Raw genomic sequence first — 13,365 nt, 5'->3', positions numbered from 1 at the left:
TTTCCTTTATGCTAAGCTTTTAAGTAAAAAAATGCAAATACAATGGCATTTTCTTCGTTTATTGTCAATATTTTTATTCACTGCAGTATTCCTCTTTGCCACGAACACCCACGACCCCCCAAAAATATGAATTTTAGGTAATTAGTAGGTAAGGTGTTTGCAATTTATTTATTTGCAATGAAAAAATCCGCACAAGGCTCTGTGTATTTGTCAAGAGGAAAAAAAAACAGAATACAAAAAAATACAAAAAGCAAAAGGACTAAAAATGGCATTTTCTTAATTTCAAGTCAATGTTTTCTTATACAATCATAAAATTGTGTTTCATTTTTCACCAACAACACAAAACCCCACAAAAATTGTATAATAAAACAGTAGGTAGCGCAATTATTTGCATGTGAAAAACAGACGCACTGTTTTTGCCCCCCCAAAAATAGAAAATACAACAAATGGAAAAAAAAGCTATTTTTTGTTATGATGACAGCAAGGAATATATTTAATTGCAACAGTGAATTATAAATTCCAGCTGTAGAGATTTGAATTCATGTCCAAAGTGTAAAAATCTGAAATAAACTTTGTAAAAAAAAAAAAAGGTCAACTATTGAAAATAGTTTCTTTGTTTGGTGTTGAAAATGCAAAATTCCTCATTGCATTGAAACACCCAGAAAAAATGTAGTACCCAAAAAAGTAGTACCTCATCCCCAGCAGCTTTCATGTCTTTAACTGCCATGCAAAGAGAAAGCAAAGCTCTGCCAGGCATTCAGCAATCCTAAATGAAATAATTCATCAATAAAAAAAGAAGTGGAAATGTCTCCCCTCCTCTCCAGTGAGTGGAAGCTGAAGGGGGTTATTCTGAGGAGTCATGTTGAACAGTCATGATGGATTATAGGGGAGAGTTGTCTGCCCCATCACAGGGACAAGGTGGAGCGCGAATCCCTCCGCCGTCTCTGCTAGGAGTCCATTTTAGGTCTGCCGAAACCAGGACGATCCCCGGATGTTACTGTCATGGCCGCCAACGGTGACTCGGGCAGCATATGAGGAAAAAAAACAAGGTAATATCTCCGCGTGTGCGTGCTAATAAAGCAGATTAGAGAGCGGGGGTTTAAAGCCTCTGAGGTCTCGGGTAGGGTATTTCCGGGTGGGTTTATCTTCATCATACCCCACGCGTGGCTTCAAAGTTCGGTTGACTTTTTTTCCCCCCTCTCACCCACCAGCTCTGGCTGAGGGCGGCGGATGGCGATTGTGTGGCAGCAGTTAAATAGTGCCGGGCAAAAGTTTTAGGGAAAAAGTTGTTAAAGTTCACTAATACCCTGGGTGATGGGTAATGGGGACTCTGTGTACACCAAGCGCCCCCCCCCATAATGGCGGGTCTTATATCCGTATCGGGTCACATGAAGGGGGGTGCTGTGTCCATCCGCGCGTGGACACAGCTCCCCACGGAATTCTTGGTTGCAGCTAGACACCCAGCCCTCATGGTGCATGCTTTAATCCCCTCCACGTCACGTAGTGTGTGTGTGTGTGGAGGGGGTAAAGAGCAGCACCTCATAAGTGTTGACTGTTAATCCCACTGCACCAGTGATCAATAGCCCCACTTACCAGCTACTTGCCCCCATGCATTGGGAATGGCATGCCTTCCACCCATCACTGTGCATTGCTGCAAACCCCCACTTTTTTTTGTATTCCTTACAAATGTGTGTGTGTGTGTGTGTGTGTGTGTATATATATATATATATATATATATATATATATATATATATAAAAAATATATATTTTTAATTTACTCTAGATTGTAAGCCTGCGAGCCAAGCCCCCCTATACCCAATGTTTAAGTTCTAGGACAGCCAGAGCCTTTTAATAAATGTACTGTAAGGAAGCGCTGCATATGTTGTTGGCGCTATGTGAATAAAAGATCCTCTAGATTGTAAGCTCTTTGACATCTTTTTAACATCAAATTGCTATGTTATATACTACTTGTAATGTCTTGTCTACCCATGGTGCAGCGCCGCGGAATATGATGGCGTTATATAAAACCATAAATAATAATAATGGAGGATTTTAGTTTCTTGGACACCAACATGGAACTTTTCTTACACCTGATGCACCCCCCCACCTCAAAGCAACCTTAATACCTCTTAGTATTGACTACGTACCAGTAATCAATACCGGAAAGCACCCCGCTTACCTGCTAGTTACCCTTATTCCTTCTGTATGCCATGTGCTCTAGCCCCCCAATTTTTTTTTTGCAGTTTTTAAGTGTTTTTTGTGTTTTTACTATTTTTAACTATATATTTTTTTAATGGACTTTCTTCCAGGAAATAGATGATGCGTATTAATGCCCCACACCCCGTTTTTCTTAATCGGTGTAATTATGATGCAAACTATGATCAAAAGCAAAAGGAAAAAAAAAATGTTTTTTTTGTGTGTGTGTAAATAACCATTAAAGAAAAATCAAAGCGTAATGTAAAGGCTTGAGTCGGGGTAACGTCGTCTGTCCATCCTCCGTCGTCACCAGTGGGTTGGAGTTTTTTTTTTTTTTTTTTGTCCGATTGTGTTGTTTTTCCAACGCCGCGCTCTTTGTTTTCTTCGGGTTCCGATGTAATTATCCAACGGGCGGGGAAGTGTAGTTGACGCGACGTTCGCTCTTGGTTTTCCACCAGGGATGGACGACGTTATTTGGTAAAGCTTTGTACGCCATGATGTTTTAGAAGCTTTTGATGATCGTGTTTGTTTCGCGTCTTATAAACCAAATAGGTTATTTTTATCTGGTGGACTTTTGGATTCAACACATTTCTACCGTGACTTTATGGTGACTCGACTAAAATTAGTCTCAAGTGATTTGTTGGCATATGGCCACTCATCCAAAGTGTGTACGTAATATATATATTGATTGTTTTATTAAAGGTTTTTTACAAGTTATGTAAGCTTTTCAATTTTTTTGCTGAATCTTTCCAACCTATCACAATACAGCAATGTATTCCCATCGTCGTTACCATTTGTAGCCATGATTACGCCTGGTAAGTATGGTCAGCGTCAATGAAACCCAACCTTTCAAAGAAATTTGCGCTAATATGGAAGTTTCATTTCAAAGTTTTTTCGAGAAATTATTTATGGGGGGAAAATGTCCAATTGTTCCATAAATACTAGTACATGCTACGTGCCAACGGCATCTGCTGTTTGCTATAAAGAAAAATACATAATAAATAAATAAAAAAAAATATATATATTATAATATAGAAGTTATAAATTATAAATATTTTATATAATATGTTTTTGAGATTTAAAATGTATGATCTTTAGCACTTCGTGTCTTCAGTTGGATGTGTGTTTTTTTTTTTTTTTTGAGTATATGAGAAATGGGTGACAAATATATTTCTTTATTGAAATCTGTCCGGCCGTGTGTTAGGTTTTGTTGTCTTCCTGCGGATTAATTAATCGGAATAATTTGTCATGTACTCCCTGTTTTCAAATGGATAATGTTGAACAGTAACCCAAAAGGCTGTTGAGAAGAGTATCTACCATGTATTGGTATTCTCTCTACGTTCTGATGTTACGGTTGCCACAGCGATTGTGTAATCAAAATGAGTTTTTTTGCGTTTTGCTGCCGGCTTAATCTCACAATGCTGATTATTGAGATTTTGTGTATTTTATGTAACATATCCATTTATATGAGTGTCTTAATAATTATACATTTTGGAGACATGGCTAGACAACTGTATATAGAATTAGTTTATGGAGGTCTGTATCACTCAACTCAATTGCTGATTATAAGCAATTATTTTTCAGCGCCTACCCAGTGATAGATATTATTGGATTTATATGGATTATCCTGTTAAATGTGCATGTATTCCCTTACATGTGCCTACATCCAAAATATAAACTTTTAGCTTAAATTGGAGAGTTTCTTACACGTGCATACATCCAAATTATAAACTTCAGCGTAAATTGGAGAGTTTTTCTTTTGTTCAGCCGCCTAAATCAAATTTAGGTTCCAGGAATGGGCCTCCAGAATATAACATTTCTGTTCCTTTACTATATCGGTTATTCTTATGGATTACTCATGCAGTCTGTTTTTTTTTGTTTAGGATCTCCAGTTCCGTATTGCCGCGTGATCGAAGAAATGTAAACACAAAGTGATGATGTTTCCGACTATTAGGTAATTTTTTTTAATCTTATCTTTTTTCACATACACCAACTCAAATATTAAAACAAAAGAGAAGAAATAACCTTATTTTCCATTCCCCCCCTCTCTCTACGTAGGTGATTTTAACGGAACATTCATCATCACGCTGATTGCGTTTACGCTCATCGTTGTTTGGATACTATCGCATCTCTCACAATGAGATCGCCTAATAAAGACTGTCTAATGGACACCGAGGACTCTGCTCCAGCAAAGGATGATTTTTGGGACTTTGGCAGACACGGCTTCGGTACCAGCGAACCAAATTCAAATCCATCGTTATCGCTAAGTGAAGCAGACGAAAAGGTTAATTCTTGCAAGAAAGATAATGAAGAACAAAAAATGGATCAAGTCAATGAAAAAGTCCAAAAGCCTCCGTGTAGGAAGCAAACCGCAAGGAAATCATTGTATAGGGAAAATCAAAATAGTTTAGGTCGTTCTGAAGAGCCAAATGCCGAACATAAGTCAGAACCGCAGGTCGACGATGATGCAGTAAACATGTCTGCAAAGGTACTTCATTTCTTCTGTCAAAAGTGTAATAATGGAATCCGCTATAGCCCCAATGACCTTCAGAAACATTTTGAAATATCTCACAATGGCGAATTACCGCTTTATCCGTGTGAAATGTGTAATTTCTCGGCCAATGATTTTCAGGTGTTTAAACAACATCGAATAACTCACCGAAGTGCTTTGGTGAAATGCGAGATCTGTAACAATGACTACTTGTATACGTTGCTGGGGTTGACGAAGCACTTTTCCGTCATGCATTGTGTCAACGGCCATTTTAATTGCTCAAAATGCAAGTTTTCGACCCGGGACGTCGGTACGTTTGTCCAGCACATTCATAGACACAATGGAATTGAGTATGCGTGTCAAAAATGCAATCATATCAGCTTTTCGAGAATAGAGTTTCAGAAACATCTTCAGGGTCATTCTACAATGTTTCCGTTTAGTTGTCGGTACTGCAACTACAGCGCGATGAGGAAAGATTTCATTGTGAAGCATGTCTTAGCGAAGCACAGGGAACACGTTCACACAAAAGATGAGCTCGTAGAGGAAGCTTATAATGCACAGATGGCTCAGACTGCTGCAGGCCTTAAACTGCTTTTAAAAAAATACCAAACGGATTCCCCCAATAAGGCATTATGGAAAAAGGATAACAATAATGTTGGCGTTGAAAAAGCCAGCGAAGATATTCAGAGCACAAGCAGCTTTCCGTATAAATCTAAAGATGAAAGCCAAGTGGTGAAAGAGTTCACGCAGTACAATAATTATGAGCAAGCCACCAGAGACGAGATATCATCGGTGACTACAATAAAGTGCAACTCAGAAGATGGCAGCCTCCTACAGAATGCAGTCCACGGGCCTACTGTGTTAATGGTGAAGAACAACAAAATCACTGTACCTGCAAACTACTGTGCAACGTTTATGGGCTACAAAATGGTGAATGGAAAACAGAACCTTGTAATTAAGCTGCTCCCTTCCAATAAGCAGGGCGCCAATGCTTTGAAGGCCGCATCTCCGTCGACAAATAGCATGAGTCGCGTACCTCAAAGCCCCGGCCGCAGCTCTATTGGTATAGCTTCAAATGGTGCAGATAACAGGCCTGCTAGCCAGTTGTTTAATTATCGCTCAACCTCATCTGTTGCATCACTGGATCGGTTCTCGAGTTCTGCCCAGAGTAGAAGCCAGCCTGCGACACCCACTTCATTTATCACAAGAAGGAATCAGTCCCCAATTTCTATGAAGCTCGGTTCAGCCACCAGTCAAGCATTTTTTGAAAGCATTCGTAAAGATTTAAGGTACCACGGCATGCCCAATTCATCTTCTGCTACTGATATAGCAAGACACATTAAAGAAGAACCAGAGGAATACAGTGTTAGTGAACAACAAAATCGCCATTCTGAATCTACTAGTGGTCAACCAAATCCATCTTCAGGGCCAAGCTATCTAAAAGGAAATTCAAAAGTGGAAAATCTGTACAGGCTTCGTCATAATAGTGAAACCAGTGGTCAGGCTGCTGCTAATCTCTTCACAAAGGATAAAGAACTTAGAAATCCTGCACTGTATAAATCAGCAGCCGGTAGTCTTGCGCATTTGTCAAAATCGAATTTGAAGTCCAAAAATGACTTTATAATGAGAAATGTTCTCATGAGCGAAAGACAGGAAAGATTAATGGACAAACCCGAACGGGACAACATGACTTTTATGCCACGAATAACATCAGTCTTCTCGTTGCAGAATCGGACCTCTGATTGTCCTTCATCTCCAAAAAATACTTACCTTCACAGCATGCTGCAAGAAAACAAAAAGATAAATGACAAAGTATATCACTCCAAAGCGCAGAGCCCAGTTGCCAGCAGCAATACATTTACATCAGCGAAACAATCACAGTCTACTTTAGCCTCAACTTTTGCCCACCGTGTATCCAATGGGGATGGTACTCAGAAAGGAAATGTTGCCAATTCAGCTCTACTAAAGCAGGAGCGTGACTCTCCCGGTTCCAGTTTCAAAACGCAGTTTTCTTTATCAATGGGTGAGCTTGTTAAATCACATACTGAGAACATTGCCAATGAGCGGCTGGCGAAAGAGAAAATGAGTGGAATAGTAAAAACACCCACTAGCTCATCTGGTCTGCAGTTGCTTCGGAGTTCGCAATCATCCAGCGTTTCAGAAACGAATAAGGTTTTACACCCATCTTCCTCTAGCCAATTTATTTCACCAGTGTTACCAACTAGCCAGTCTGGCTTTAAAATGGTTTCCTCTTCAAACTCTGTGGGTGCTTCGAACAGGGTCAATGCGCCCATTACTATGAACACAAAGCCTGGTATGGTGCTAACCTTTTCCAATGGTCATTTTGGTGCCATAAAAAACATATCCAATGCAACTTCTCAAGAGGGTTCTTCATTTACCGGCCCCAGCAAGTTACCCCTACCCAGATTACTGCGTCCTCCTGTACCCCAGGCATTTAAGAATGTCTTCAGAGACGTTGGGAAAACTTCAAATCATGTTTCTAGTAATTTCCTGTCTGGTTCTGCAGCCAAAAATCCTTCGCCTAATCTGAATTTACTACAGTATTGTGTTAATTCTATTCCATCGAACGTGACGGCTGAAAATTTCGGATCTGCCGGCAAACCCCAAGAATCTTTCCAAAAACAGCCCGTTTATGCCGTTTTGCCTGACGGGAAACAAGCTGTACTGTTAAATTATGTTTTACCAAACAATCATGCCACGGTTCCAAAGAGAAAGCTTCTAGGAGGTCGTGTTGTACACAAACTTCTACCAAAGACGAATGAAGACTTGCAGCAAAATGCCTCCTTGAACAAAAATGGACCCATACCAATAACCTCTATAAAGAAAGAGGACGCTGATTCTGCGAATGGGTATCCAGAGCCAAGCAACTCCCTGGCTTTTCAAGGTAGCGGTATGGATCAAAAGCCTACTCTCAGGTCAAGCTCAAGTTTAGCCTCGGCTGGACATTTATTTTCCACGCAAAATGACAAGTTTACGCTGCCTTCTTCATCGGCAAACGCAAAGGCGCATAATCTGAAAACTAGGCAACATATCTTGAACAGTTTGAATACGCAAAACAGGTCCTTAAAAAGAAAGGCTTCACTTGATTCTGGCCTCTGCAGAGTGGATCCTGATATTAAAGACCGGGCGCCTAAGAAGAAAAGCGAGACTCTGCCGGAACCACCGAGAAAGAAAATGTTGCATAGAAAGTGTAAAGAGAAGAACGGCTCAATTGATGTGGACAGCGTCGTAGACCTTGGCGGACCAAAACCTGTGAAGGAAGTTGTGCGTACCTTAAGGCTATGTCCTTTAAGTTCCAGTCAACTTGTAAAATGCCCTCAACAAAATCAACCTGTTGTAGTGTTAAATCACCCTGATGTAGATACCCCTGAAATAATTAACGTGATGAACATGATTTCAAAATTCAAGGGTCAGATTTTAAACGTATCCTTGTCTAAGAGAACACTTGAAGCTCTGCTAGAGTCTCGATCTAGTAGATCAGCCGAAGGTGGTTATGATGGATTACCAGGGAGGCGTCACAGAAGAGCCAAACCAGTTAGTCCTGTAAAAGAACGCTTTGTTCTCAAGTTAACACTAAAGAAAACCAGTAAAAACAACTATAAAATTGTGAAAAACACTCCTGTAAACAAACTAAAAACCAAGTTCAACTGCTGGTTTTGTGGTAGGATATTCGACAACCAGGATAAATGGGTAGGCCATGGACAAAGACACCTAATGGAGGCAACAAAAGACTGGAATACTCTGTTTTAACCATTTCTAATATGTTTGCGCATAGAGGAATTTTAAAGTCGATCCTAAATATGCGATCCTCCTTTTTTGTCTTTTGGCAACTTTTTTTTGTTTTTTTTTTTTACCGTTTCCACCTAACCCGTCCATGAATCCCATTCCAATGTTGCAGTGGAAACTTGTCATATTAAGAGTATTCAGGGCTTTCTTGACACACGTATTGGGAATTCTTTTGTATGTATATATTGTTTTTGATTTAAAACTTGCTCTTTGTGAATACGATACCAAGACTAAAATATTGCGTAGCTCTGTTTACTGTTTAGTTCTAGTACAGAGTATAGCTAGAAGTAACTGGAAATTTTAACTGAGAGTGCCTCGAGTATGTGAAAATAAAGTTTCTCAAGTGAAATTCTTTTCTATCACAAACTGAATTATAAAAAGCCATTTGTAGGGCTTGATATGTTCGATTCTGGTTATGCAGGTGTGTGCTGTACCATTTTTTTTTTTTGTTCTTTCATATTAAAAAGAATAATTTCCTTTCAAAGAAAGATGCAGCAGTAAATCATTATCAAAGATACATGATCTCATTGTCGATAGTATCAGACACACACTGGGTATGATTAATGGGGTTTCTATTAAAGTATTTGCTTTTTTATTTCTTTTTAAATTATTTTTGAAAGAGATTTATCCTGGCAAACATTGGCATACTTTTTCCACGTTTCTCAGCCAGGGAGGGCTTCATTAGTATAGCCACAAATTACTATATTTGTGAAAGATGGGACAAGTATGTCCGGAATCAGAGAACCTTTGTGGGTTCGCAATGGATACCTTCTGAGATTATACCGAACACGATTTCAGTACCTTTCAAGGTAAAAAATAAATAAATAATAATAAAAAAAGATAGAAAAGGTGACTTTTTAAATGCTTTTCAGTCTCAGTTGGCAGTTTAGCTTCATCTTAAGTGATTCCTACAAGCAAAAAGCATACTATGTGTAGGAGGAACAGTGAAGTTTAGCCATAATTACCTTTTTACATTTTTTTTTTTGTAATCCAGTCCAGAAAAAAAAACCATCATCAGGAATTTGATCCTTGTTCAAATTGTTCCTGTAATGGTGGAATATTTGATGGAATGTGCATAAATTCAGTTACTGATAGAAACCCTACAATACTTGAATTTGGATTCCTTTTCTCTCAGCCCCCCTTTTAAAATATATATATATACTGCATAGGCTAGTTCCTTCTCTGGCAGAAGAGTGTATAAAGTACCGAAATGCTGTCAAGTAATATTGGGGGTAACGATCTTCTAGCAAAAAAATTTTTTGTTTGTATTAATTCTGTAGATAAACCAACATTTACATTTTGTCACTTGTAAATAGATAAAAACAAAAGCATGATTGCCAATACCTTGAAAAATGCTTTACATTGCAAATTTTTTTTCAAATGAGCATTAAAAGTGAAACATTGTAAATAGCTTTGTGCATTGTGTTATTTTAATCAGTGCACGGTGGGCAGTGTCCTGTTATCTCGCTTTTTTTTTTTTTTTTGTAAAATGCACTTATTGTTTTAAAAAAGTACCTACTATCTGAAGAACTGCAGGTAGGTATCAGAAATCATTTATCAGCACCGCTCTTTAGAAAAGCTTACTTTTAAATATGTAGGAAGTTCCATTTCAATTTTTGCTAGAAAGTTAAAACAGGGCTGATTATGCACGCTACCATCCAAAAGTTTGGGGTCGCTTAGAAATGTCCTTGTTTTTGAAAGAAAAGCAAATTCTGTCCATTAAAATAACATGAAATGGATCAGAAATCCAGCGCAGATTGGGTTAATGTTGTAAATGACTATTGTAGCTGGCCCTTTATCACTCCCGTGTTCCAATGACCCTTTATCACTCCCATCACTCCTGTGTTCCAATGGCCCTTTATCACTCCCATCACTCCTGTGTTCCAATGTCACGTTGTGTTCGCTGTTCCAAAATTAAGTTTAAAAAGCTAAATGATCGTTGAAACCCTTTTGCAATTATGTTACAGCCAGAAATGTAATTGTTTTTCATGAAAACGGCTATGTGACCCCAAACCTTTGAACGGTTGTGTGCAAATATTTATTTAGAAAGTATTTTACCATGAGGAATACATTGAGATTTCTCTTGTTTTGAAGGGTGCAGAAACTGTTACACGGTTTACGGTTATTGATATAGAAAAACAGCAATAAACACGTACGGTGTAAATGGGAGTTTAATCTAATAACAGGTACATTCTGTTTTTTGGGAGAAGCTTATTTTAAGAGATTTGACGGCGTCTAGGGGGCTTTTCCACATGCGAGGAGCTGTGAAAGAGAATGGACCTTTTACCGGCTTCTTTTTTGAAGTGAGGGACAGCTAATCAGGGGCTGGTGCTGGATCTGAGATTGTAGGAGGTGTGGGGGTAAGAGTGAGCGTGCAGCTCAGGTATGGGGGGGTGTTATCCACTAAGCACGCCGGGAGTCATTAAGTCAAGGGTCTGTCTTAATGTTTGGCAGCGATGTGTGAGAGAACAGATCGGCACGGTGCATCGTACAGACTGACAAGTTTACCGAGATGTGTCTCCGATGTGGAAACTACGTCCCCATGGTCTAAGACGGACATTTTCTGCGAGAAGGGGCATCTAGGCTAGATTTGTTCCGAGAGCTAATCCTACGATAGCGCTTTGATGATAGCTTGTCAATGTGGAGACCAAAAGCCAAATTGGGATCTAGCCCCATACTGCGATACTGTGTAGGAATTTCCCTGGGTCAGTTCCTAATCTGACTTATATAAAATGTGTTAGAGATCTGCATGTTTCTAGTTGTTCCGGTTTCTTTTACAGTAGCGGGAAGAGATTAAAGCTCTCTGGTACAGTATCCTCGTGTCTGGCCCTTCACATGGACAACATGGGCTCATGGTGGGAGATCCTGATATTTCAGCCTCTTCTCGCCAGCGCTTTACATTTTTGTGTCACATTGGATATGCGATTTGCAACATCGATCGATGGTGTGTAGTCAGTATAAATTTGAGACTTTTAGTTGCCTCACATATTCAGCCAGCATCTTGAAGTTAAGAAGAAAAAAACAAAGGTACTGAAAATCTCCAGACACCAACCTAATGCAATACAACAAAGCCTTACGCTGGATATTATCCATTGAAGTAATTGGCTATAATGATATAAAATGTTATGGCCGCATTGAATGAAGCGCATAAGAAATATAGAAGCGTAGGATATAGTCAGTGGGTTTATAGAATCTGGAGCCGGGGCTCCTTGCAGGCGTTATAACGCAGAGCATGTTTGATTTAAAGGACCCTCTGGGATCTCCCCAAAAGGATGTGTTTGACCTTCAACACAGATCAAGTTAAATTACAGAATGCAGGGAAGTATGGATTGGTAATACGTGAAAGGGTTTTCCATCACCTTTACCCACCATAGCTTATGTTATTGCTATTAATACAACCAAGCATATTTACCTTTAATTTACAATACTGTATGTGTGTGTATATATATATATATATATATATATATATATATATATATATATATATATATATATATATATATATAGTGGTAATGGAGTAGTAGGTCTGTTTCAACAGAAAATGGTAACATTGATCATGAGCTTTTGCTCTCCTCAATAGTTTAGTCTGAAAGACTGCGTGGCGGTATGTAGCCATTCTTAGAATAAAAAGGATGCAAAACTTGCAAACGGAACGGTTGCCTAAAGACAAGTTAATGTGAGTTTTGATTTAACCTTTTGAGAGCGAATCACAAGAGGAGATATTGGTACTGGTTGCCTTTAAACTAATGTTAAAGAGCAATTCCACCTACTCCGCTGAACATCGCACTTTTATAATTTAATCCAGTATTAGAGACATAATTCATAGTTCTACCGAATATCTAAACCTTTCTGGGAAATCTTTATTATCATGTCTCCGTTTCTGGTTCCTAATTTGTTTCAGGGATTCCCAAATGGTCATGTGACACAAAAGCAAGGACTGATGGGTAGGTTAATTCGCTTCCTCGATCTGTTTGTGAAAATAGCAGCTCATCTAAGCTTATTTTCTTAATATCCTACAATGTATAAGTTTTATTTCCCGTAAATGGAACATAAATGTACTGACGTTCTTAGTTTATAACAAATGACTCGATTACTTGCTTTCATTTTCATTTAAAACAAAGCTTAGTATTCATTGTAGATGTTGGAAGTTTTGACATTTAAAATACAGCCAATGGATAATACAACGCCGCAGTCAAAATTAAATAGTCTTCTAGCTGGGATATTTACCCCATGACGCGTTAACATTCTATTACGTTTGAGTCACAAAAACCTCTGTAAACGTTTAATAAGAGAAATTTTAATAAGGGTTTTACAGGTCATTAATTTTTAACTAATATAGTTAATGGTATTTCAGAAAACTTAATGGGAACTGTCACCTTCACGGCTTTTGGCGAAGAAAATTTTATAATATCAAAAGTAGAAAAGCCGCGTCCTGAAACTCCTCGGCACTCGCCGCCCAGCCTGATAAATGCTCCCTTGTTTTATATAGCACCGTCATATTCCATGGTGCGGTACAACGGGAGAACAAGAAGTAAAGATGGCCGCTCCCACAATATATTAAGTTGGTTTCTAAAACATACTGCTTTTTTTGTGATCCAAAAACACTGTTATATAAGTTTATTTAGTATACCCAGCTGTAGAGTGCTTTATAACGGATATGCTGCTCCAACGATACGGCTGCTGGATAAAAACATAGCAATTTAGGTTGAAATTAAAGACAAGTCTATGGAGTTCGACCCTGCGGTCGATCAAGAAGAAAATAAATCCAGCATTTTCCGTTTGTGCGTCAATATGAGGAAAATTCCTTCGTGGCTCCGTAACGACGTGCGACTTCTCACCGGATCAACGAGCTATAACTATAGGATATAACT

General features: G+C 38.8%; 1 protein-coding gene across 1 annotated transcript; it reads left to right on the top strand.

Annotated features, from left to right (window-relative positions):
* The first annotated feature begins 299 nt into the window (after positions 1–299).
* On the top strand, positions 300–8,982 carry ZNF518A (zinc finger protein 518A). Its single transcript, XM_053450215.1, has 3 exons — positions 300–1,049; positions 4,080–4,150; positions 4,255–8,982. Exon 3 carries the CDS (start codon positions 4,334–4,336, stop codon positions 8,456–8,458), a length of 4,125 nt encoding a protein of 1,374 aa, XP_053306190.1. The 5' UTR covers positions 300–1,049; positions 4,080–4,150; positions 4,255–4,333; the 3' UTR covers positions 8,459–8,982.
* The last annotated feature ends 4,383 nt before the right edge of the window (positions 8,983–13,365 follow it).

The sequence above is a fragment of the Spea bombifrons genome, chromosome 11 (assembly GCF_027358695.1).
Source record: "Spea bombifrons isolate aSpeBom1 chromosome 11, aSpeBom1.2.pri, whole genome shotgun sequence".
Taxonomy (NCBI): Eukaryota; Metazoa; Chordata; class Amphibia; order Anura; family Pelobatidae; genus Spea; species Spea bombifrons.
The sequence above is the reverse complement of the archived record's forward strand: the minus strand, read 5'-3'. Positions and strand labels throughout refer to the sequence as shown.